Source organism: Rhinopithecus bieti, unplaced genomic scaffold (genome assembly GCF_001698545.2).
Source record: "Rhinopithecus bieti isolate Rb0 unplaced genomic scaffold, ASM169854v2 scaffold_62779, whole genome shotgun sequence".
In the NCBI taxonomy this organism is placed as follows: domain Eukaryota; kingdom Metazoa; phylum Chordata; class Mammalia; order Primates; family Cercopithecidae; genus Rhinopithecus; species Rhinopithecus bieti.
The window spans coordinates 217,172-240,421 of record NW_016823701.1 but is presented as its reverse complement, the minus strand read 5'-3'; the positions used below and the strand labels follow the sequence as shown (position 1 = coordinate 240,421).

At 44.1% G+C, this 23,250-nt stretch overlaps 1 protein-coding gene across 1 annotated transcript in view; it reads left to right on the top strand.

The window, feature by feature from the left end:
• The window catches only part of TDRD12 (tudor domain containing 12), a 102,011-nt gene that overhangs the window by 2,295 nt on the left and 76,466 nt on the right, over positions 1-23,250 (top strand). Inside the window, 5 exon segments of the mRNA XM_017861714.1 lie at positions 8,381-8,537; positions 13,867-14,003; positions 17,000-17,119; positions 21,599-21,654; positions 22,932-23,017. Coding sequence (XP_017717203.1) covers positions 8,469-8,537; positions 13,867-14,003; positions 17,000-17,119; positions 21,599-21,654; positions 22,932-23,017 — 468 coding nt within the window. The 5' untranslated portion in view covers positions 8,381-8,468.

The following is a 23,250-nucleotide window of genomic DNA, read 5'->3' as shown; positions in this document are numbered from 1 at the left end:
CTGGAGTGCAGTGGCGTGATTTGGCTCACTGCAAGCTCCACCTCCCGGGTTCACACCATTCTCCTGCCTCAGCCTCCCAAGTAGCTGAGACTACAGGTGCCCACCACCACTCCCGGCTATTTATTTTTTGTATTTTTAGTAGAGACGGGGTTTCACCTTGTTAGCCAGCATGGTCTCGATCTCCTGACCTCGTGATCCATCCACCTTGGCCTCCCAAAGTGCTGGGATTACAGGCGTGAGCTACCGCGCCCGGCCAGTGCAATTTTTAAAACCAGCACTCTCCTTCTCTTACTTGATGTCTTGTGTAATCTCTCTGAACAAAGATTCACAAGCGTTTGAGGAAACTGACTCTTACAGAGAATTTGCCCTGAGACTTTTAGGGGTTCAGATCCCCCTGGCAAGCTCTTCACCCCCAGTCAGATGTAGTCCATCAGTCCTAAGGATGCTAGTCCGATTTCTCCTTTAGAAGAGACAGGGCTCTTCCAGGGCTGCACATCCTGACAGGTGCACAACCATCCAGGGAGAACTTTGACGGCAGGAGCTGGACTTCCTGCTTTCTGTTAGGGAACCCCTTTCCTCTCATTTGGGCCCAGGAACCCTTTTATTTACCTGCTCAACTCTGATCTGTCCCCACTTACGGCCCTCACCCAGCTCACCCCCTGAGCAAATTCTGTCCTGAATAGGAGTGTCTCCCCAAGTGCGGTGCGGGTACCACCTGTCCTGCAGATGAAGTTAGCTTTTACAGGGATGAAATATTTTTCCCCCCGTGTATCCATCAACAGATGATTGGGTAAATGGAAGGTGGTTTGTACATATACAATGGAATATTATTTAGTCTTAAATATCTGAGAAATCTTTGCCTGACTTGCAGTCACGAAGATTTTTTCCCATATGTATCCTTTTATTATTTTTTTTAATTTTTTTTTTTTTGAAATGGAGTCTTGCTCTGTTGCCCAGGCTGGAGTGCAGTGGAGCAATCTCGGCTCACTGCAACCTCTGCCTCCCGAGTTCAAGCGATTCTCCTGCTTCAGCCTCCTGAGTAACTGGGATTACAGGCGCGTGCCACTGCAGCCAGCTAATTTTTTATATTTTTGGTAGAGATGGGGGTTTCACCATCTGGTATCCAACTCCTGACCTCAAGTGATCTGCCTTCCTCAACCTCCCAAATTGCTGGGATTACAGGCATGAACTGCTGCACCTGGACCCCCATGTATCCTTTTAGAAGTTTTATAATTTTATATTTTACATTTAGAGATATGATCTGAGTTAATTTTTGTATATGGTGCGAGGAATGGCTGAAGTTTCATTTCTTTGCACACGATTATCTAACTGATGACTATCCTTCCTCCTTTGTGTCTTATCAAAAATCAATTGACTATATGTGTGATTATATTCCTGCTATATTGATTTATGTACAATACTACACTGTCTTATTACTGTAGCTTTATAGGTAACTCTTGAAGTCAGGTGATATGAGTCTTCCATCTATATTCTTTTTCAGAATTGTTCTAGTTCCTTGGCTTTTCTAATATGCATTTTGTAATTGCTTGTTGAGTCTACCAAAAAAAAAAAAAGAAGAAAAAAAGCTCTGCTGGAATGGAGTTGTGTTTATAGATGGGTTCAGAGAAAATACATTAATCCATGAACACAGTATATCTATACTTATTTAGGTCTTCTTTCATTTCTTTCCATCAGTGTTTTATAACTTTCAGCATAGGAATTTTGCACATATTTTTAAGATTTAAACCTTTAAGTAATTACTGGGTTTTGTTTTTCAGTAAAAGACACAGGGTCTTGCTGTGTTGGCCAGGCTGGAGCGCAGTTCTGTAATCACAACTTACTGCAACCTCAAACTTCTGGGCTCAAGGGATCCTCCTGCCCCAGCCTCCTGAGTAGCTGGGACTAAAAGCATTTGCCCCCACTCCTAGCTAATTTAAAAAATTTTTGTTTTAGAGACAGGGTCTCACTGTGTTGCCCAGGCTGGTGTCTCAAACTCCTGGGCTCAAGCAATCCTCCCACCTCAGCCTCCCAAAGTACTGGGATTACAGGAGTGAGTCACCACTCCCAGCCTTTTTGTAATTTTCAATTTCCAATATCCATTTCTGGAATATAGTAATACGATTAAATTATTGTTTTTTAATTTAATTTTAAGTTCCAGGATACAAGTGCAGGACGTGCAGGTTTGTTACATAGATAGACGTGTGCCATGGTGGTTTGCTGCAGCTATCAACCCATCATCTAGTTATTAAGCCCCACGTGTATTAGTTATTTATCCTGATACTCTCCCTCCCCTCTGCCCCACAGGCCCCAGTGTGTGATTACCCTCCCTGTGTCCATGTGTCCTCATTGTTCAGCTCCTGTTTATAAGTGAGAACATATGGTGTTTGGTTTTCTGTTCCAGTGTTAGTTTGCTGAGGATAATGGCTTCCAGCTTCATCCATGACCCAGCAAAGGACATTATCTTGTTCCTTTTAATGGTTACATAGTATTCCATGATGTATATGTACCACATTTTCTTTTTCCAGTCTATCACTGATGGGCATTTGGGTTGATTCCAAGTCTTTGCTATTGTGGCTAGTGCTACAATGAACATACGCATGCATGTCTTTATAACAGAATGATTGATATTCCTTTGGGTATGTACCTAGTAATGGAATTGCTGGGTCAAATGGTTTCTCTAGTTCTAGATCTTTGAGGAATCGCCACACTGCCTTCCACAAATGGTTGAATTAATTTACACTCCCACCAACAGTGTAAAAGCATTCCCATTTCTCCACAGCCTCGCCAGCCATCTGTTGTTTCTTAACTTTTTAATAATATGCCATTCTGACTGGCATGAGATGGTATCTCATTGTGGTTTTGATTTGCATTTCTCTAATGATCAGTGATGTTGAGCTTTTTTTAATGTTTGTTGGCCGCATAAAGATCTTTTGAGAAGTGTCTGTTCACATGCTTTGCCCACTTTTTCATGGGATTGTTTTTTTTCTTGTAAATTTGTTTCAGTTCTTTATAGATTCTGGATATTAGACCTTTGTCAGATGGAAAGACTGCAAAAATTTTCTCCCATTCTGTAGGCTTTCTGTTAACTCTGATGATAGTTTCTTTTGCTCTACAGAAGCTCTTTAGTTTAATTCAATCTCATTTGTCAATTTTTGCTTTTGTTGCAATTGCTTTTGATGTTTTTGTCATGAAATCTTTGCCATTGACTATGTGTTGAATGGTATTGCCTAGATTTTCTTTTTCTTTCTTTTTTTTTTTTTGAGATGGAGTCTCGCTCTGTTGCCCAGGCTGGAGTGCAGTGGCACAATCTCGGCTCACTGCAAGCTCCGCCTCCCAGGTTCACGCCATTCTCCTGCCTCAGCCTCCTGAGTAGCTGGGACTGCAGGCACCCACTACCATGCCCGGCTAATTTTTTTGTATTTTTAGTAGAGATGGGGTTTCACTGTGTTAGCCAGTATGGTCTCGATCTCCTGACCTCTTGATCCGCCCACCTCGGCCTCCCAAAGTGCTGGCATTACAGGTGTAAGCCACCGCGCCCGGCTGGTATTGCTTAGATTTTCTTCTAGGGTTTTTTATAGTTTTAGGTTTTACCTTTAAGTCTTTACTCTATCTTGAGTTAATTTTGTGTAAAGGTGTAAGGAAAGGGGTCCAGTTTTCCATTTTCCTTGGCATATGGGCCTTTAAGCCAGTTTTCCCCAGCCCATTTTTATTACATTAGGCAATCCTTTCCCCAATTGGGCCGTTTTTATCAGGCCTTGTCAAAACTCCAGATGGTTTGTAGATGTGGTGGGTCTTATTTCCCTGGAAGAATCCTCTATTCTGTTCCCAGTTGGTTCTTGTGTGGGTCTGTTTTGTACCAGTTCCCATGCTGTTTTGGTTCTGTAGCCTTGTAGTATAGGTTTGGAAGTTGGGTAAGCTGATGCTCCAACTTAATTTTTTTGATTAGGATTGTTTTGGCTTTATGGGCTCTTTTTTGGTTCCTTATCAATTTTAAAGTAGTTTTTTCTATTTCTGTGCAGAATGTCAATGGTCGTTTAATGGGAAAATAGCATTTGCTCTATAAATTACTTTGGACAGTATGCAATTTTCACGATATTCTTCCTATCATTGGAGCATGGAATGTTTTTCATTTGTTTGTGTCGCTCTTTTCAATTTCCTTTGTTAGTTGTATTCTTAGGTATCTCTTTGTAGCAACAATTGAATTATTTCAATAATCTTGTGCCTTGTAGCCTTGTAAAGTCAATTATTAGTTCTGGCATAATATATTCTTTTATTGTGTAAAATACATGTAACCATAAGTCTTGCCATCTTAGCATTTTTAGTGACAGTTGCATGGTATTAAATACATTCATACATGTTGTACACATCAGCGCAGTGTCATGCTCCAGAAGTCTTTTTCCTCTTGTAAAATGAACTCTGGCTTTCTCTGTGGCATTTGATTACTCTAGTGCGCTCATGTAAGTGGCATCATACAGTTTATCCTTTTGTGAGCTGGCTTATTTCACTCAGCATAATGTCCTCAGGGTTTCTTATGTTGTAGCGCATGTGTCAGAATTTCTTTCTTTGCTTTTGAGCCAAATGCAGTGATGTGAAACGTGAGCGCAACTACTTGGGAGGCTGAGGCGGGATGGCTTGCTTGGTGAGGATTGCTTGAGGTAAGGTGGACGATATAGCAAGACCTGTCTCTTAAAAAAAAAAAAAAAAAATAAAGCAGTCTTTTTTTAAAAAAAGAATTTCCTTCCTTTTTCAGACTGAATAATAGTCCATTCTATACCACATTTTGCTTATCCATTTATCTGTTGAGGGACATTGAGTTGCTTCTACATTTTAGCTATTGTGAACAATGCTGCTATGAACACAGGTGTGTAAGTATCTCTTCAAGATCTTTCAATTCTCGTGGATCTACACCCAATAGTGGAATTGCTGCATTGTATGGGAATTATAGTTTTAATTTTTTGAGGAGCCACGCTACCATTTTCCACAGCAGCTATGTCATTTTACATTCCTACCAACAGTGCACAGTGATTCCAGTGTCTCCACAGCCTTGCTAACACATTATTTTGTTTTAACACACCTTCCTGCACACTGAGTTTTCAGGTTTTTTTTGACAGTAGTTATCCTCATGAGTGTCAGGTAGTATCTCACTATGGTTATGATTTATATTTCTCTAATGATTAGTGATGTTGAGCGCCTTTTCATGTATTTATTGGCCATTTGTATATCTTCTTTGGAGAAATGTCTATTCAAATCCTTCGCCCATTTTTTAATTGGTTGTCTGGGTTTTTATATTGTTTTAGGAGTTCTCTGTGTATTCTGGATATTAATTCCTTATGAGATATAAGCTTTGCAAATATTTTCCCCCATTCCATAAGTTGACTTTCTACTGTGGTGATAGTGACTTTTGATGCACACAATTTTTAAATTTCAATGAAGCCCAGTTTGTCTGTTTTTTCTTTTGTTGCCTGTGCCTTTGGTGTCATATCCGAGAAATTGTCAAATCCAATGTCACAAAGCATTTGTTCTGTGTTTTCTTTTGTAGTTTTAGGCCTTCCATTTAGGTTTTGGATCCATTTTGAGTATAGTGTCACATAAAGGTCCAAATTCATTGGGTTTTTTTTTCTTTTTGAGACAGAGTCTCACTGTGTTACCCAGGCCGGAGTACAGTGATGCAATTTCAGCTCACTGCAACCTCCACCTCTCAGGTTCAAGTGATTCTCTTGGTGTAGCCTGCTGAGTAGCTGGAATTACAGGCATGTACCATCACACCTGGCTAATTTTGTATTTTTAGTAGAGATGGGGTTTCACCATGTTGGCCAGGCTTGTCTCGAACTCCTGACCTTAGGTAATCTGCCTGCCTTGGCCTTCCAAAGTGCCGGGATTACAGGTGTGAGCCACTTTGCCTGGCCTCCAAGTTCATTCTTTTGCATGTGAATATCCAGTTTTCCCAACACTCATTTATTACAAAACCTTTCCCTGAATGGTTTTGGTACCCTTGTCAAAAATCATTTGAATAGATACACAAGGGTTTATTCTGGACTCTCTGTTCTACTCTGTTGGTCTATATGTCTTTAGTTCAGTACCACACCGTTTTGATGACTGTAGCTTTGTAGTGAAGTTTTGGTAAAGTTTTGAGATCAAGTGTGAGTCCTCCAGTTTTGTTCTTTTTTGATATTGTTTTGGCTGTTTTGGGTCCCTTGGGATTTCACATGAATTTTAGAATGTGCTTTTCTATTTCTGAAAAAAATATCATTGTGGATTTTGGTAGGCATTGAATTGAATGTGTAGATTGCTTTGAGCAGGATTGACATCTTAATGATATTAAGTCTTCCAGTCAATGAATGTGGGATATCTTTCCATTTATTTGTGTCTTCTTTAATTTCTTTCAGCAGTGTTTTATAGTTTTCATTGTAGTTCTAATTTTTTAATAGACTCCTTAAGGTTCTCTGTATAGACAATCATGTTGTTTATGAATAAAGACAATTTTTTTTTTTTTGAGGTGGAGTCTCGCTCTGTCACCCAGGCTGGAGTGCAGTGGCTGGAAATTAGCTCACTGCAAGCTCCGCCTCCCGGGTTCATGCCATTCTCCTGCCTCAGCCTCCCGAGTAGCTGGGACTACAGGTGTCCGCCACCCGCCCGGCTAGTTTTTTGTGTTTTTAGTAGAGATGGGGTTTCACCGTGTCCACCAGAATGGTCTCGATTGCCTGACCTTGTGATCCACCCATCTCGCCCTCCCAAAGTGCTGGGATTACAGGTGTGAGCCACAGCACCTGGCTAAAACTGTATTTTCTTTCAGACTTCCCACCGTTGGTCTTCTCTGGACTCCTTGGGGTCTCATCTCTGCCAAGAATGTGATGGGTGTTCTTATGCAGACCTTAGGGCTCCCCTTCTTTGGCTGTCCATTTAGGAATTTTACCCTTTAATTCTCAAGCTGCTATGGCAGCCCCAAACTCTGTTCTCTGATTTCCTCAAGCCACAAACATTATGACTTTCTCCTTGAATTGCAGCTGCTTAACACCACATGGACTGGGGAATGGGCTCAGGGGAAAAGCCATGTAAAAGTGGATCTCACCCGGGGAAGTTTCCTTCTTTCAAGGGTTGACTCTCCTCCAAGTTCTGCTTGCTTTTGGTAGCTCGTCACTGCCTTCAAATTGTTATTTTGTATTTTTTCCAGGATTTATTATTGTTACTCATAGGTGATATAGAAACTATTCTGTTGTTACTGGAACCAGAATAACTGCTGTTCTTTTTTCTGGTTATTTGTGATAAAAATGTTCAAACCTTCAGAAAAGTAGAAATAATACTAATGTGAATACCTGTATTCTTGCCACCTTGGATTTAGGATCCCAAATCTCGAGATGTCATTTTTCTAGGCAGAGTTAGGTAATACTTTTGAAAAATCATGAGTTCTTGGCTGGGCGCAGTGGCTCACGCCTGTAATCCCAACACTTTGGGAGGCTGAGATGGGCGAATCACCTGAGGTTAGGAGTTCGAGATCAGCCTGGCCAACATGATGAAATCCTGTCTCTGCTAAAAATACAAAATTAACTGAGCATGGTGGTGTATGCCTGTAATCCCAGCTACTGAGGAGACTTAGGCAGGAGAATTGCTTGAACCCAGGAGGTAGAGGTTGTAGTGAGCTGAGATTGTGCCACTGCACTCCAACCTGGGTAACACAGCGAAACCTTTTGGTATTTTCAATTCAAATTTAGCTTTTCACTTTATATTTGTGTCTTTAACAATGAAAATCTTGGCTTCTAATAACAATAGTGCACAACAAAATACATTCCAGGAAGTCTGACGTCCTTCCGTGTCCCTTCTCCATTTCTCCCCTCGGGTCATGGTTTGCATTTATTTTGGTTTATCTGTCATTATTTCTTTTTTTCTTATGAGCAGAATGTACTTATATTCACAGTGCTTTGTCTTTCTTACAAAAGAATAATACAGGTCAGGAACAGTTGCTCATGCCTGTAATCCCAGCACTTAGGGAGGCCCAGGTGGGAAAATTATTTGAGCCCCGGAGTTTGAGACTAGCCTGGGCAAAATAGCGAGGCACCATCTCTGGTTTTTTTTTTAACAAACAAAAGTACTAGAAACATTGCTCTGAACCTTGTGTTTGTATATTATTATGGATTTTTCAGAATATAGGAGATTGAGGACATCTGCTTGTTTTTTGAGTCACAACACATAATTGAGAATTACATCCTATTGGTTACGTATTTTAGAATTTTATCTTTGGTCTAACCATTTAAGCAAAGGCATTTGTCAAGAATTTGTTAGGTCACTTAAATTAGAAACAGTGATCATGGCTCTAAAGTTTATTATTTTGTGGCACTGCTTTTAAATCATATATTGTTCTGTTTGTTCTTTAAAAATTTTACAGATTGAAGATCCAGGTTGCTTCTGGGCTATTATAAAAGGGTGTAGTCCCTTTTAGATCATGATGCCGACTATCAAAATTAAATAGTGCCATGAATGACTTCTACGACAGCATGTGTCAGGATATAAAAATAAAACCATTAACATTGGAAGAAGGACAGGTATGTATCTAAATGTTATTTAATCACTGTGTCTTGAAACACCACTCACAATATAAACTATTTTGGCAACGACGATGATTCAAACTTTTAGAGTATTTTAATTTCTTACACTCAGTGCCTTGTGTTAGGTTTTTTTTGAGATGGAGTCTCGCTCTGTCACGCAGGCTGGAGTACAGTGGCACCATCTGGGCTCACCGCAACCTCCGTGTCTCAGATCCAAGCACTTCTCCTGCCTCAGCCTCCTGAGTAGCTGGAATTACAGGCATGGGCCACCACACCCAGCTAATTCTGGTATTTTTAGTAGAGACGGGGTTTCACCATATTGGCCAGGATGGTCTGGTACTCCTGACCTCAAGTGATCCACCCGCCTTGGCCTCCCGAAGTGCTGGGATTACAGGTGTGAGCCACCGTGCCCGGCCCGTGTAAGGTTCTTTAGTTTGCACAAGATTCAGGCTAGTCATGGAAGGGGGTGGCCGCCACATAAGGTCCATGTGGTGCAAGAGGAGACAGAATGTCATCTACACCCAGGCATTAGGGCCATCCCTCTGGGCCTCTGGGGCTGAGAACCAGGGGATTATTTGAGATCCCACAGAGGTATAGGGACCTCAGCAAAGAGGGAGTGGGTCTTTAGTGTAGGGCCAACGCCTCCCTTTTGGTTGCTCATGACTTTGGCCAACTCACATGTTTTCATTTTCCTTACTCCACGCCATGGCCCCTCCTTGCCTTCTTGCAGCCTCAGCTCCCACTGCCCCTTGTCTTGGTCTCCGCAACTCAGCTACTTTTCAGAAGGAGTGATTTTTTGTAATGGTATAATAGGAAAAGATTTATAACCTCTTTATGAGAAAAAGCAGAAATAATTTGAATCCCCTTCCCCCAAATCATCATTAATAACATTTATTTTATTGTATGTGCTGCTGAAGCAAGCACAATAACATAATTATTTGTTTCCATGCCATTGACTAATTGAAGAAGTTAAACCAGGTCTATTGTTTTTAAAAATATTCCACATTTTGGGCTGGGTGTGGTGGCTCCTTCCTGTAATCCCAGCACTTTGGGAGGCCAAGGCGAGAAGATTACTTGAGCCTAGGAGTTTTGTGAACAGCCTGGGCAACATAGTAAGACGCTATCTCTACAAAACATAAAAAGATTAGCGGGCATGGTAGCACGTGCCTGTGGCCCCAGCTCCTCTGGAGGCTAAGGCAAGAAGATCACTTCATGGAGCAAGACTAAAGGCACCATTTTTCCCACAGCAGGTCCTCACTTCATGTCTCTGTTTCACATCTTGGTAATTCTCCCAATGTTTCGAACTTTTTCATTATTATTCTGTCTGTTATGCTGATCTGTGGCCAGTGATCTTTGAATTAGTATTTTAATTGTTTTGGGGTGCCACCAATTGCATCCATGTAAGATGGTGAATTTTATCAATAAATGTGTGTTCTGACTGCTCCACTGTCTCTCCCCCTCTGCCCAGGCCTTCCTGTTCACTGACACACAATTGAAATTAGGCCAATTAATAACCCTACAATGGCCCCTAAGTGTTCAGGTGAAAGGATGAATTACATTAAATTAAAAGCCAGAAATGATTGAACTTAGAGGAAGACATTTTGAAAGCTGAGATAAGCTGAAAGCTAGGCCTCTTGCACCAAACAGTTAGCAAAGTTGTGAATGCAAAGGAAAAGTTCTTGAAGGAAATTAAAAGTGCCACTCTGGAAAACACACAAATGGAGAAAAAAAAAAAAAAAAAAAAAAAAGACACAGCCTTATTGGTAATATGGAGAATGTTTTATTGGTCAGGATAGAAGCTCAAACCAGTTACTACATTCCCTTCAGCCAAAGCCTGATCCAGAGCAAGGCCCTAACTTTCTTCAATTGTATAAAGGCTGAGTGAGGTTAGGAAGCTGCAGGGAAAAAATATGAAGCTAGCAGAGGTTGGTTCGTGAGGTTTAAGGAAAGAGGCCATCTCCACGACTCAAAGTGCAAGGTGAAGCACAAGGGCTGATGGAGAGGCTGCAGCAGTTTCTCCAGATGTAGCTAAGATCATTGATGAAAGTGGACACACTAAATAACAGGTTTTCAATGTATACAAGACAGCCTTCTATTGGAGAAGATGTCTTCTCGGACTTCCAGAGCTAAATAGGAGAAGTCAGCCAGGTGCGGTGGCTCACACCTGTAATCACAGCACTCTGGGAGGCCGAGGTGGGTGGATCACCTAAGGTCAGGAGTTTGAGACCAGCCTGGTCAACATGGTAAAACCCCATCTCTACTAAAAATACAAAAATTAGCCAGGTGTGGTGGCAGGCGCCCGTAATCTCAGCTACTGGGGAGGCTGAGGCAGGAGAATTGCTTGAACCCGGGAGGTGGAGGTTGCAGTGAGCTGAGATGGTGCCACTGCACACTAGCCTGGGTGAGAGAGAGAGACTCCATCTTAAAAAATAAATAGGGGAAGTTGGTGTCTTTAAAGGACTAAAGCTTTAAAGGTCAGAGTGGCTTTCTTATTAAGGGCTAATGCAGCTGACGACTTTTAAGTTGAAGCCAGTGCTCATTTACCATTCCAAAAGTCCTGTGACCCTTAAAGATTATGCTGGCTGTACTCTATCTGCTCTACAAATGGAACAAGAAAGCCTGAATGACAGCATATCTGTTCACGCATGGCTTACTGAATATGTTAAGCTTACTGTTGAGGTCTGTGCTCAGAAGGAAAGATTCCTTTCAAAATATTACTGCTGAACTGGGTGCAGTGGCATGTGTCCACAGTCCCAGCTACTTGGGAGCCTGAGGTGGGAAGACCACTTGGGCCCAGGAGTTCGAGTCCAGCCTAGGCAATGTAGTGATGAGACCTTGTCTCTAAAACAAAAACAACAAACAATTAATGCTCATTGACAGTGCACCTGGTCACTGAAGAGCTCTCATGGAGATGTATGAAATGAATGTGGCTTTCATGCCTCATTTTCAAGGTTGACTGGCTGTGTAAATTATTAACTATTCATGGTGTTTCTACAGGATGCTTTGATTTCAGCATTAAATAGAAATACCCTTCATCCTTTGTCAGGATTTCTGTTGAATTATTCAAGTTTTGAGTTATGTGAGGTTCTCTAGAATCTATCCTTTGCAGTATGGCTGTACTGTATTTTCCAACTTACATTCCTGAGGACAGCAATCTCTATCAGTCCCCTTCTTTTCTGTTTGAGCACAGCTCTCCCTGCTGGACTGCTTTATAAACCTGTGGCTAGCATACGGTTTATTAGTTGAGTTGGCTGTGGCCTGGCAGTCCTGTGGTACAGTCAGGATGCCAAGGGTTGTCACCTCTGCCGGGTGGTTCTCCTTAAAAGGGGCTGCAGGCATTTACAGATGCTTCTTAACTTACGATGAGGTTATGTCCTGATATTGTAAATAAAAAATGCACTTAATACACCTAACCTGCTGACCAGCCTAGCTTACCCTAGCCTACTTAAATGTGCTCAGAACACTTACATTAGCTTACAGTTGGGCAAGATCACTTAATACAAAGCCTATTTCATAGTAGAGTTTAAATATCTATGTATTTTATTGAATACTGCACACTATGTAAAAATTGCAATAGTTTCACACCATCATAATGTTGAAAATTGTAAGTTAAACCATCATAAGTCAGGGACTCTGTACTTATTCAGCCATCAGACAGGTAGTTTATTGATTGATTGGTTGGTTGATTGATTGAGACAGACTCTCATTTTGTTGCCCAGGCTGGAGTGCAGTGGCATGATCCTTGGCTCACTGCAACCTCTGCCTCCCTGGTTCAAGCGATCCTCCTGCCTCAGCCTCCTGGGTAGCTGGGACTACAGGCACATGCCACCATCCCTGGCTGATTTTTGTATTTTTAGTAGAGACGGGGTTTTTCCATGTTGGTCAGGCCGGCCTTGAACTCCTGAGCTCAGGTGATCCACTCACCTCGGCCTCCCAAAGTGCTGGGACCACAGGTGTGAGCCACCACGCCTGGCCCAGTTAGTTTATTTTTAAAACATTTTATTGCTGTTATTTTTTGAGACAGGGTCTCACTGTGCCACCCAGGCTGGAGTGCAGTGGTGCGATCATAGCCCACTGCAGCCTCCAGCTCCTGGGTTCAAGCGATCCTCCTGCCTCAGCCTCCCAAGTAGCTGAGACTACAGGCACGTACCACCGTGCCTGGTTCAAGTAGTATTTGAAGACTTAGTATATGTCAGGCACCGTGCTAGGTGCCGGGCATTTGGTGGTAAACAAAACAGGCAAAAATCCATGTCATCAAGGAGCCAGCGTCCAGTTATGACAGATAGTAAACAAATGTCAGAGGCCAGTAAGAGTCATGGGGAGGCTGGGTGTGGTGGCTCACGCCTGTAATCCCAGCAGTTTGGGAGGCCGAGGTGGGTGGATCACCTGAGGTCAGAAGTTCGAGACCATCCTGACCAATATGATGAAACCCCGTATCTACTAAAAAAAAAATACAAAAATTATCTGGGCCTGGTGGCATGCACCTGTAATCCCAGCTACTTGGGAGGCTGAGACAGGAGAATCGCTTGAACCCGGGAGGCGGAGGTTGCAGTGAGCCAAGATTGCACTGTTGCACTCCAGCCTGGGCAACAAGAGCAAAACAACATCTCAAAAAAAAAAAAGAGTCATGGGTAAGGGAGTGGAAGGATGAGTCTGGTGGCAGCTTCCTGTTGGGCAGACACATTATTGACAATCATTCCTAAGCATTATTTCCTGATTTAAGAAGGTAAAGGAATGCATTTTTCTTATTTTACTTTCTAAAAATTGTCCTCAGTTAAGGAGTGAAAATGATTGTAGTAAGAAAAACAGTGACCTAGTACCCAGGCAGCCTGTGTTCCTGAGGTTTTCTTATGGGCAGAGGAACTCAGCTTGGATAGGCCTGGCCTCCTGGCATCTCTTTCCTCTGCTGTAAGGGAGAATGTTGACTGGGATGGTTTTAAGAGTACCTTTTAGCTCTCTTGTTCTTTGACGAGATGTTAACACTGACCTGAAAAAACCTTTCTGTTGGCTGGGCGCGGTGGCTCACGCCTGTAATCCCAGCACTTTGGGAGGCTGAGGCGGGCGGATCACGAGGTCAGGAGTTTGAGACCAGCTTATGCAACGTGGTGAAACCCCGTCTCTACTAAAATACAAAAATTAGCCAGGCATGGTGGTGGGCGCCTGTAATCCCAGCTACTTGGGAGGCTGAGGCAGGAGAATTGCTTGAACCTGGGAGGTGGAGGTTGCAGTGAGCTGAGATTGTGCCACTGCACTCCAGACTGGGCTACAGAGTGACACTCTGTCTCCAAAAAATAAATAAATAAAAATAACTCTGTTTATTTTGCAGGTGTGTGTGGTCTATTGTGAGGAACTAAAGTGCTGGTGCAGGGCCATTGTCAAATCAATTATGTCTTCCGCAGACCAGTACCTGGCAGAATGTTTCCTTGTGGACTTTGCCAAGAACATTCCAGTCAAATCCAAAAAGTATGTATACCTTACACTCTTTTCAGAGACAAATGTCAGTTTCAAAGGAGAATGTCCATTTTAAAGTATGGGGCTAGAGGTCACTACCATTGAGAAAAGACAAAACTGGAGTTCTTTAACTTCAAGAAGGGGCGCTTTGTGGGTTTCAAGTCTGCACCCACTGACTGGCAGAGCGGGTGGGCAGGATGAAGGCTAAGGTGGCTCTGGCCCTCTGCTACTGTCTGTCCTGGCAGGGCAGGCAGGTTCAGGTGATGTTCTCTGCATCTCCTGGCTGATCTCTGCATCTCCTGGCTGATCTCTGCATCTCCTGGGTTCTCTATCACGTGACTGCTCTCTGCATCTCCTGGGGTTCTCTCTCTATCACCTGGTTACTTTCTGCGTCTCCTGGCTGCTCTCTGCATCTCCTAGGGTTCTCCCTGCATCTCCTGGGGGTTCTTTCTGCATCTCCTGGCTGCTCTCTGCATCTCCTGGGTTCTCTTATCACATGGCTGCTCTCTGCATCTCCTGGCTGCTCTCTGCATCTCCTAGGGTTCTCCCTGCATCTCCTGGCTGCTCTGCGTCTCCTGGGTACCCTCTGCGTCTCCTGGGTGCTCTCTGCATCTCCTGGGTGCTCTCTGCGTCTCCTGGGTACTCTCTGCATCTCCTGGGGCTCTCTCTGCACCTCCTGGGTTCTCTCTGCACCTCCTGGGTTCTCTCTGCACCTCTTGGGTACTCTCTGCACCCCCTGGGATACTCTCTGCATCTCCTGGGTGCTCTCTGCATCTCTTGGCTGCTCTCTGCATTTCCTGGGGTTCTCGCTGCATCTCCTGGCTGCTCTCTGCATCTCCTGGGTGCTGCTTGCTGGCTGCTCTCCTGCCTGTACTCAGTTTCCTTATGCCCTTTAGGGAGGCTTGGCTGCAAGAAAGACACTTCCAGGAGGTAGAGAGAAATGCCTCTCCACAGAAGAGGTGTTGCTGGCATAGTCTCAGCATTGCAGAGAGCAGAGCTTGTACTCACGTAGGTGTTCCTGGTTGTCCTGCTTAAGAGAGGGAGGGTGTGACCATCAGTGAGGTTGGGAAATGGCTCAGAATGAGCTGGTGCCTAGATGGCGCTGTGCAGCCTTCACTGCTTCTGGTACCATACTTCATAGTTCATTAGAAAACCCCAGCAACAAGTCGGTCTTGGTGTTTTCTGATGATTTTTCCATAGTTTCCCATCCCAGAGTAAGAGGATGTCAGTTTAATAAATATGAGAATTCTGATTTCACTGAGAAAGAGCAATACCAAATAGACTTGATTGCAATAAGAGGTGTCTGGTTTTTTTGTTTTGTTTTTTTGAAACGGAGTTTCACTCTGTCCCCCAGGCTGGAGTGCAGTGGTGTGATCTTGGCTCACTGCAGTCTCTGCCTCCCAGTTCAAGTGATTCTCCTGCCTCAGTCTCCCAAGTAGCTGGGACTACAGACATGTGCCACCACATCCAGCTAATTTTTGTATTTTTAGTAGAGATGGGGTTTCGCCATGTTGGCCAGGCTGGTCTTGAACTCCTAACCTCAGGTTATCCACCTGCCTCATCCTCCCAAAATGCTGAGCTACAGGCGTAAGCCACTGCGCCCGGCCAGGAGGTTTCTATTGAACAGAAAAATTTCATGGCAGGCATGCTTATCAGACATTGGGAATTTACAGTACTTAATGTAAGAGTAGGTACCATTCGAGCTTGTGATCCTGCATCTCATACGACCATAATCACTGCAAAAACAATTATTGTGTTTAACTGTTTGGGGAGCTTTTCTTTTTGCATTTGGTGTTTTACATTTAGTTTGTTTTGGGTGAGAAAATCGTATGATTAGAGCTTGAGGAGACTTCAGGGGCCCATGGATGCAGCTACCTTTCCCTAACCTGTCTGAGACAGAAGATGGCCAGGCTGCCCAGACAGGGCATAATAGGAACCCTGGAAAGAAAGCCAGTTCATGTGGAAATAGTATGTTGAAGTGGTTTTTCGGCCAGGAGTGGTGGCTCATACCTGTAATCCCAGCACTTTGGAAGGCCAAGGCAGGAGGATCGCTTGAGGCCAGGAGTTCAAGACCAGCCTGGGCAGCATAGTGAGACCCGGACTCTACAAAGAAAAAAATGTAAAAATAAAATGCTCTGTCGTTTGCTGAAGAAGAATGAAAATTAAATTGCCAAACTTACTATTTAAAAATCTCAGTCCTGCAGCTCTTTAGTGCAAAGCTGGCAAATACTAATTATTAAAACGTCTGTTCATTTACAGAAACTTTTAAGGTAATTTTGGTCATATATTGAGATTGATATTTAGAAAATCTTGAATAGAATTTGCTTTACAGGTATGTTCATTAGTATCCAGTATTTGTCCACCTAAGGAGCCTTATTAGACCTTGTTTGTTTGTTTTGTTTGCTTGTTTGAGACAGAGTTTCACTTTTGTTGCCCAAGCTGGAGTGCAATGGCACGATCTCAGTTCACTGCAAACTCTGCCTCCCAGGTTCAAGCGATTCTCCTGCCCCAACCTCTTGAGTAGCTGGGATTATAGGAGCGCACCACCACGCCCGCCTAATTTTTTGTAGTTTTAGTAGAGACAGTGTTTCACCATGTTGGCCAGGCTGATCTTGAACTCCTGACCTAGGTGATCTGCCTGACTCAGCCTCCCAACATGCTGGGATTACAGGCATGAGCCACTGTGCCTGGCCAGGAGCTTTCTTAAGACATTTTTTTCCTAAACTCCTACCCCTAGATCATGAAATGTCAATTTCACTGATATGCTATCTATGTACCATATCCATGCTTTATGTATCAAAAGAGTATGATTTTTTTCAATCTCCCAAGAAACAGTTTTTCCCTCTTGACCAAATGTCTCCAGGTACTGTTGGTGGCTATATTAGAAACAGAAAGAATTGTTGTTTGTGTGTTTTGTTTTACATTAAGTATATTAATAGGTGCACTGTAATGGAATATGTTGTATATAATTTTCTATATAATGGAGCTGTTTCTGTTTCACTTTTTAGCATCCGAGTTGTAGTGGAATCGTTTATGCAGCTTCCCTATAGAGCAAAAAAATTCAGCCTGTACTGCACAAAGCCTGTCACATTACACATTGACTTCTGCCGAGACAGTACTGACATTGTGTAAGTACAACTTCTTAAATCCTTCAAATCATTAGTAAAAGCCTTCTATCAAGTGCACGATGTTTCTGTGAAGCCAGTTCCTCTGTAGAAGTGCTGAGCAGGAGGTCTCTGTTCTTCAGGAGGGGCTTCTGAGTCAGTGTTTGGCTGACCTGGCTGTGGTTGAGAGGGTTTGGAGCAGGGCCTGAGCTCTGTGCTTCTTGCCTTTGTTTCAAACTTATAAAAAGTAATAAATTAACTGTAAAGAAAAATATTCATAGAACATAGGATCATGGAGCATTATACATATGTGTACACACACACACACACACACACACACTTTTTGAGACAGGGTCTCGCCCTGTTGCCTGGGCTGTAGTGCAGTTGCATGATCATGGCTCATTGCAGCTTCACCCTCCTGGGTTCCAGCAGTCCTCCCACCTCAGCCTCCCAAATAGCTGGGACTACAGGCACACACCACCATACCCAGCTAACTCCCCTCCCCTTTTTCCCCCTCCCCTCCCCTCTTCTCCCTCCCTCCCTTCTTGCTTTCTTTTTTTGAGATAGGGTCTCACTATCTTGCCCAGGCTGGTTTCAAACTTCTGGGCTTAAGTGATCCTCCCACCTTGGCCTCCCAAAGTGCTGGGATTCCAGGCACGAACCACTGTGCTGGGCCCATGGAGCATTATAAAAGAGTCCATTGCAATTTTCTCCAGGCCCACATCCTTCCTCCTGGGAGGCCTCTGTGATCTTTTCCAGCCCTGAACTTGTGGCCTTTGTCAGTGCTTTTACACACGCTTACCTGTGTGGAGCTTTTAACAAAAATTAGAACTTACTGTCTTATTTGCAGAATTAATAATGTATGTTGAGGCCAGTTGCGGTGGCTTACACCTGTAATTCCAGCACTTTGGGAGGCCAAGGTATGGGAATCACCTGAGGTCAGGAGTTCAAGACCAGCCTGACCAACATGGCGAAACCCTGTCTCTACTAAAAATACAAAATTAGCCTGGTGTGGTGGTGGGCATCTGTAATCCCAGCTTCTCAGGAGGCTGAGGCAGGAGAATTGCTTGAACCCGGAAGGTGGAGGTTGCAGTGAGCCGAAATCACACCATTGCACTCCAGCCTGGGCAACAAGAGTGAAACTCCATCTCAAAAAAAAAAAAGTATGTTGAAACTCTTTGTCAACATACATATCTCTTCTTTCTACTTTTAGTCTTTTTCCTGGGTGGATGTGATTGACATACTTGCTGTATTTAATCATTCCCCTCTGGGTAGCCACTAGGTTGTTTCCAAACCATTTGCACAGTACAGTCCCGTAGGAATATGGATGAATCTGGCTGGGCCTGGTGGCTCATGCCTGTAATCCCAGCACTTTGGGGAGGCCAAGGCGGCGGATCACTTGGTGTCAGGAGTTCGAGACCAGCCTGGCCAACATGGTGAAGTCCATCTTTACTAAAAATACAAAAATTAGCCAGGCGCAGTGGTGCGTGCCTGTAATCCCAGCTGCTTGGGAGACCGAGGCAGGAGAATCGCTTGAACCCAGGAGGCAGAGGTTGCAGTGAGCCAAGATCGCACCACTGTACTCCAGCCTGGGCGACAGAGTGAGACTCCGTCTCAAAAAAAAAAAAGAAAAGAAAAGAATACAGATAAATCCGTATAAAATACACAGACCTAGAGGCGTATATATACATGTGCCCTGCACCCCATCTTTGCTCCCTTTTTCTAGAGTTTGACTACATCGCTAGTGTTTGTACAGGACAGATCCCTGCCCTGGGCAGTTCCCTCTCAGGTGCAGGTGCCATGTCTGCTGTCTTGAATGAGCACTACCGAGTAGCCTGACTTCTGCCTCCTGTGGTCTGTAGAGACGTCAGCCCCATCCTTCTACCTGGTACTCCTCTTCTCCTCCGCTTCTGGGATGACGGCATTATGAAAGGAAAAGCCACAGGGAGCAGCCCAGTTCCGACTCCACTGGCATGCCACGTTGCACTGTGTACTCTGAACTCAGAAACTGCCTTCATGGGCTGTTTGGTGACCTTCCCATTCTCCACTCACCCCAGCCCCCAGCACCCACAGTTTCGTGGTGGTGGTGAGTGCATCACTCTTGTGGCTGGTGTGGCGTCTACACTGATGTGAGGATAAGTCCCTGCTGAGGCCAGTGCGCCCTACCACGCCGCCCTCCAGCCAGTCCACCCCACTGCTCACAAAAGGCTCTGGGAGTGGGATTTCCTGCACTCAGCAGCCCCTGCCCCCTGTACTGCTGTCTTTCAGAGCGGCCCACTGCCCACCCTCCAGGCATGATTGGGCCCCTGTGTGTGCAGCCCAGCTCCCCTCAGAGGCAGTCGGTCCTCTCTTGCCCCTCTGCATGGGCCCTTCTGGGAACAAATGTGGGCTTCTGGGCCTTTCCCCACCCACCCTAGGATGCCCTCAGGGAAGGGCCTACTGGGTTTGGTCACCTTCTTTGACATCTGATACCTTTGTGTTTGTGCTTTATCCAGAACACCCTTTTAACATGTGTATTATAGTTGTATAGATTTTGTCAAATTCCCCTTCAAAAAGACTAGCAATTGATACTGCCATCATTGGGGTATGGAAAGCACTGTTACTCCCACACAATATTGAATATCATTAGGCTTTCTAATTTCTGCTTGTTTGCTCAGTGAAAATGGTGTTTTGATTTAATTTGTATTTTTCTGACTTGCAAAGCTGGTTATGTCTTCATGTGATTATTGTGTGTGTGAGAGAGAGGGAGAGAGACTGGCTGATGTGGTTATTCTGTGTGTGTAAGAGAGAGAGACTGGCTGATGTGGTTATTCTGTGTGTGTAAGAGAGAGAGACTGGCTGATGTGGTTATTCTGTGTGTGTGAGAGGGAGAGAGACTGGCTGATGTGGTTATTCTGTGTGAGAGAGGGAGAGACTGGCTGATGTGGGTTATTCTGTGTGTGAGAGAGAGGGAGAGACTGGCTGATGTGGTTATTCTGTGTGTGTGAGAAAGGGAGAGAGACTGGCTGATGTGGTTATTCTGTGTGTGTGAGAGAGGGAGAGAGACTGGCTGATGGGGTTATTCTGTGTGAGAAAAGGAGAGAGACTGGCTGATGGGGTTATTCTGTGTGTGAGAGGGAGAGACTGGCTGATGGGGTTATTCTGTGTGTGTGAGAGGGAGAGAGACTGACTCATGTGGTTATTCTGTGTGAGAGAGGGAGAGACTGGCTGATTTGCCTGTTCATGTGTTAGTTTGGGTTTTCTCTTGGGTTGTTTGCCTTGTCATTATTATTAATCTTCTACATTTTGCTTTTTTAGAAAAGCTAAGTATTAGGTAATTCTTTGTGTGTAACAAGGTTTTAGAACCACTACCTTTACTGCCTTTTATAAATCCTTTGTAATTCTCTTGAATTGCTTAATATCTTTCTTATAAGAATAAAATAACCAACATTTTGAGTAATGATTATATCCAGGCACTGGGCTAAGTGTTCTATGTACATTATCTCATTTGATCTTTAAAATAATTCTTGGAGGATGGTGGTGGCATCTCTGGTACATAAAATCAGAAGAAACATAAAATGTCATTCTGACCTTACATTTTATTTTTTTCCTTGCTTCCAAGTTTCTCCTCTTTCCCCACTTTCTACAACTTTTCCTACAATTTTCTTTGCAAAGCCTAAGAAAGATGCAGAAAGGACAAGATGATAGGGGTAAAATGGGAGCCAGTGAGAGGGTGCTAGGGTCAGCAGAGTGAGGAACAGTAGTTTTATAGTAGCTGAGACTCACTGTGTTAGCTCATGCCTGTAATCCCAGCACTTTGGGAGGCCAAGGCAGGGGGATCGCTTGAGCCCAGGAGTTTGAGACCAGCCTGGGCAATATAGCTAGACCCTCTCTGTATAAAAAAAATTTTTTTAATCGCTGGGTGTGGTGTAGCACACCTGTAGTCCTAGCTACTCGGGAGGCTGAGATGAGAGGATCCCTTGAACCCAGGAGTTCAAGGCTGCAGTAAGCTGTGTTCATGCTACTGCACTCCAGCCTAGGTAACAGAGAGAGACCCTGTCTCAAAAAACGAAAATGAAACAAAGATAGTATCTGGCTCTCCCACGACTGCCTGTGAGGGTGTTGATGTACCAGCATGTGTTGTGCCCTCTCTGTGCCAGACTGTGCTAGACGCTGCACACTTAGGATCCCTGTCCCAGGACCTTGTGTTCTGGCTGGGGAGACTGATTTGTCTGGGGATGGTGGTGTCGTGACAGACAGTGCAGTGGTGAGCACAGGTCATTCTCAGTGGCACCTCTGTGCTTTGAGTCTGCACCAGTGCAGCTGACAGTGTTGAGAAGAGCGTGTTGCAGGATACAGTGGGATCCTCACCCCCAGAGCAGGGCCAGCGCCAGGTGCCCCGTCATCTGCATCACATGTTCCATATGTAGTACGAGAAACGTCCAGTGTATGGTTTACAAAACGCTGTTGGTGTGCTAGCCTCAGATTTTTATGTAATGAAGTTGCATCTGTTCACTGTTCCAGACCTGCCAAGAAGTGGGACAGTGCAGCTATTCAGTACTTTCAGAACCTTCTCAAAGGTAAGCCAGTGCCTGATCACTGCGGCCTGCCTGGAAGTGACACCCACAGAGGCCTCAGCTTCTGCTGCTGGAGGGGGTTGGAGATGCCCCTGTTGGCCAAACAGCCCTCCTCAGAGGAGTTCCCTGAGCTACCTGGGGCTTCTTCCAGCTCAAGTGCCACAGTAACTCTGCGCCCCTAGTGACTGTGGTAGTCGGTAATTTACAGCTAAGATCAGCAGGGGGCTGTTTGTACAAGGGAACCCTTACACAGTAATAATGCTTGCCTCTGTTTGCATAAAAGCTGTGGCACTGCAAAATAAATTCATGTGGATTTTATTGGACCAGCAATTGTTGAAAAACCTAGCATTTTTAGTGAGCAAGAGATAGTAAATCGATATTTATTATGTAATATTCATTACTGCTAATTTAAGATGAATAAAATGTCTTCAGCTGTTCTTTTTATTTTATATCAGTGACTATAAACAGTGTATTTTGTGGGATCTGTCTTAACCCCTGGCAGTCAGATACCAGGTCTCAGTGAGAGGGTTGGTGGGTGGGAAATGCCTGTGGTGCTGCCTGGTACCTCGTTGGGTCCTGGCCCCTCTCCTATGCTGTGCCGTTGTCTGGGTAGAGGAGGAGCCAGATCCTTTGACCTGGGAGCAGTGGGAGGCTGAGAGGTCACTGGGACTGGAGTTTTGGCCCCTGTGAGCCACGGGGGCTACTAGGAGATGAGAATGCGAGTTTGGAGAAGGCCGGCCATCTAGTCCGCAGTGGCTCAGGCAAGTGACTTAGCCTCTGAGTCTGGTCTCCTTGCCTATGATGTGACCACTGTACTTACCTTGAAGGTAGTGGTAAGAACTCAGTGAAAGAAGGTTTCTAAAGGACTTAGCACAGCGCCTGGTAGGTGGCAGTGATGCTGCTGCTGTGGGGTTTTGAGTCTCTAAGGGAGTAGCCGGGTGCTGCACTCCGTGGGGCTTTGCAGGGTAGAACGGACCTCAGATGAAGGCCTGGCACTGGAAATCTGGGTTTGGGAGGAGTGGAGGAGAAGAGAATACCAGGAGCTATACTTGAGGAGGTATTCACAGGGCGGCACAGGAACCTGTTGACAGGGACAGGACTCATGATCCACTCCACATTCAGGAGTGCCTTTTCCTAACATGCTCCCCCTGGTCCTGCCCGAGGAAGCCATTTGGGCACTCTTAAGTGGTTAGCAGAGGTTACTAGGTGAGAAATAGTCATGATTGTTTCAAATATACTTTTAACATCAGCTAATTTGTGTTTTCATTTATGCTATTTAGCAACTACCCAGGTGGAAGCCAGATTATGTGCTGTGGAAGAAGATACATTTGAGGTTTACCTTTATGTAACTATAAAAGATGAAAAAGTAAGTGAAAGAATTGTATTTTTAAAATATTTCATCATGATTTTAAATTTTGCTTTAATAAAACAGAATAAATGTCAAGAAAAACACTGTAGTTCATACAGCATAGAAATTGTCTTAATCTCTTAAGGTCTACCTTAGACCTGAAGTTAGCCAGGTCTGTGTCTTCTTCTTTTGATTACTTTAAAAAATGACTTTGGCATTTTATTTTATTTTATTTTATTTTATTTTATTTT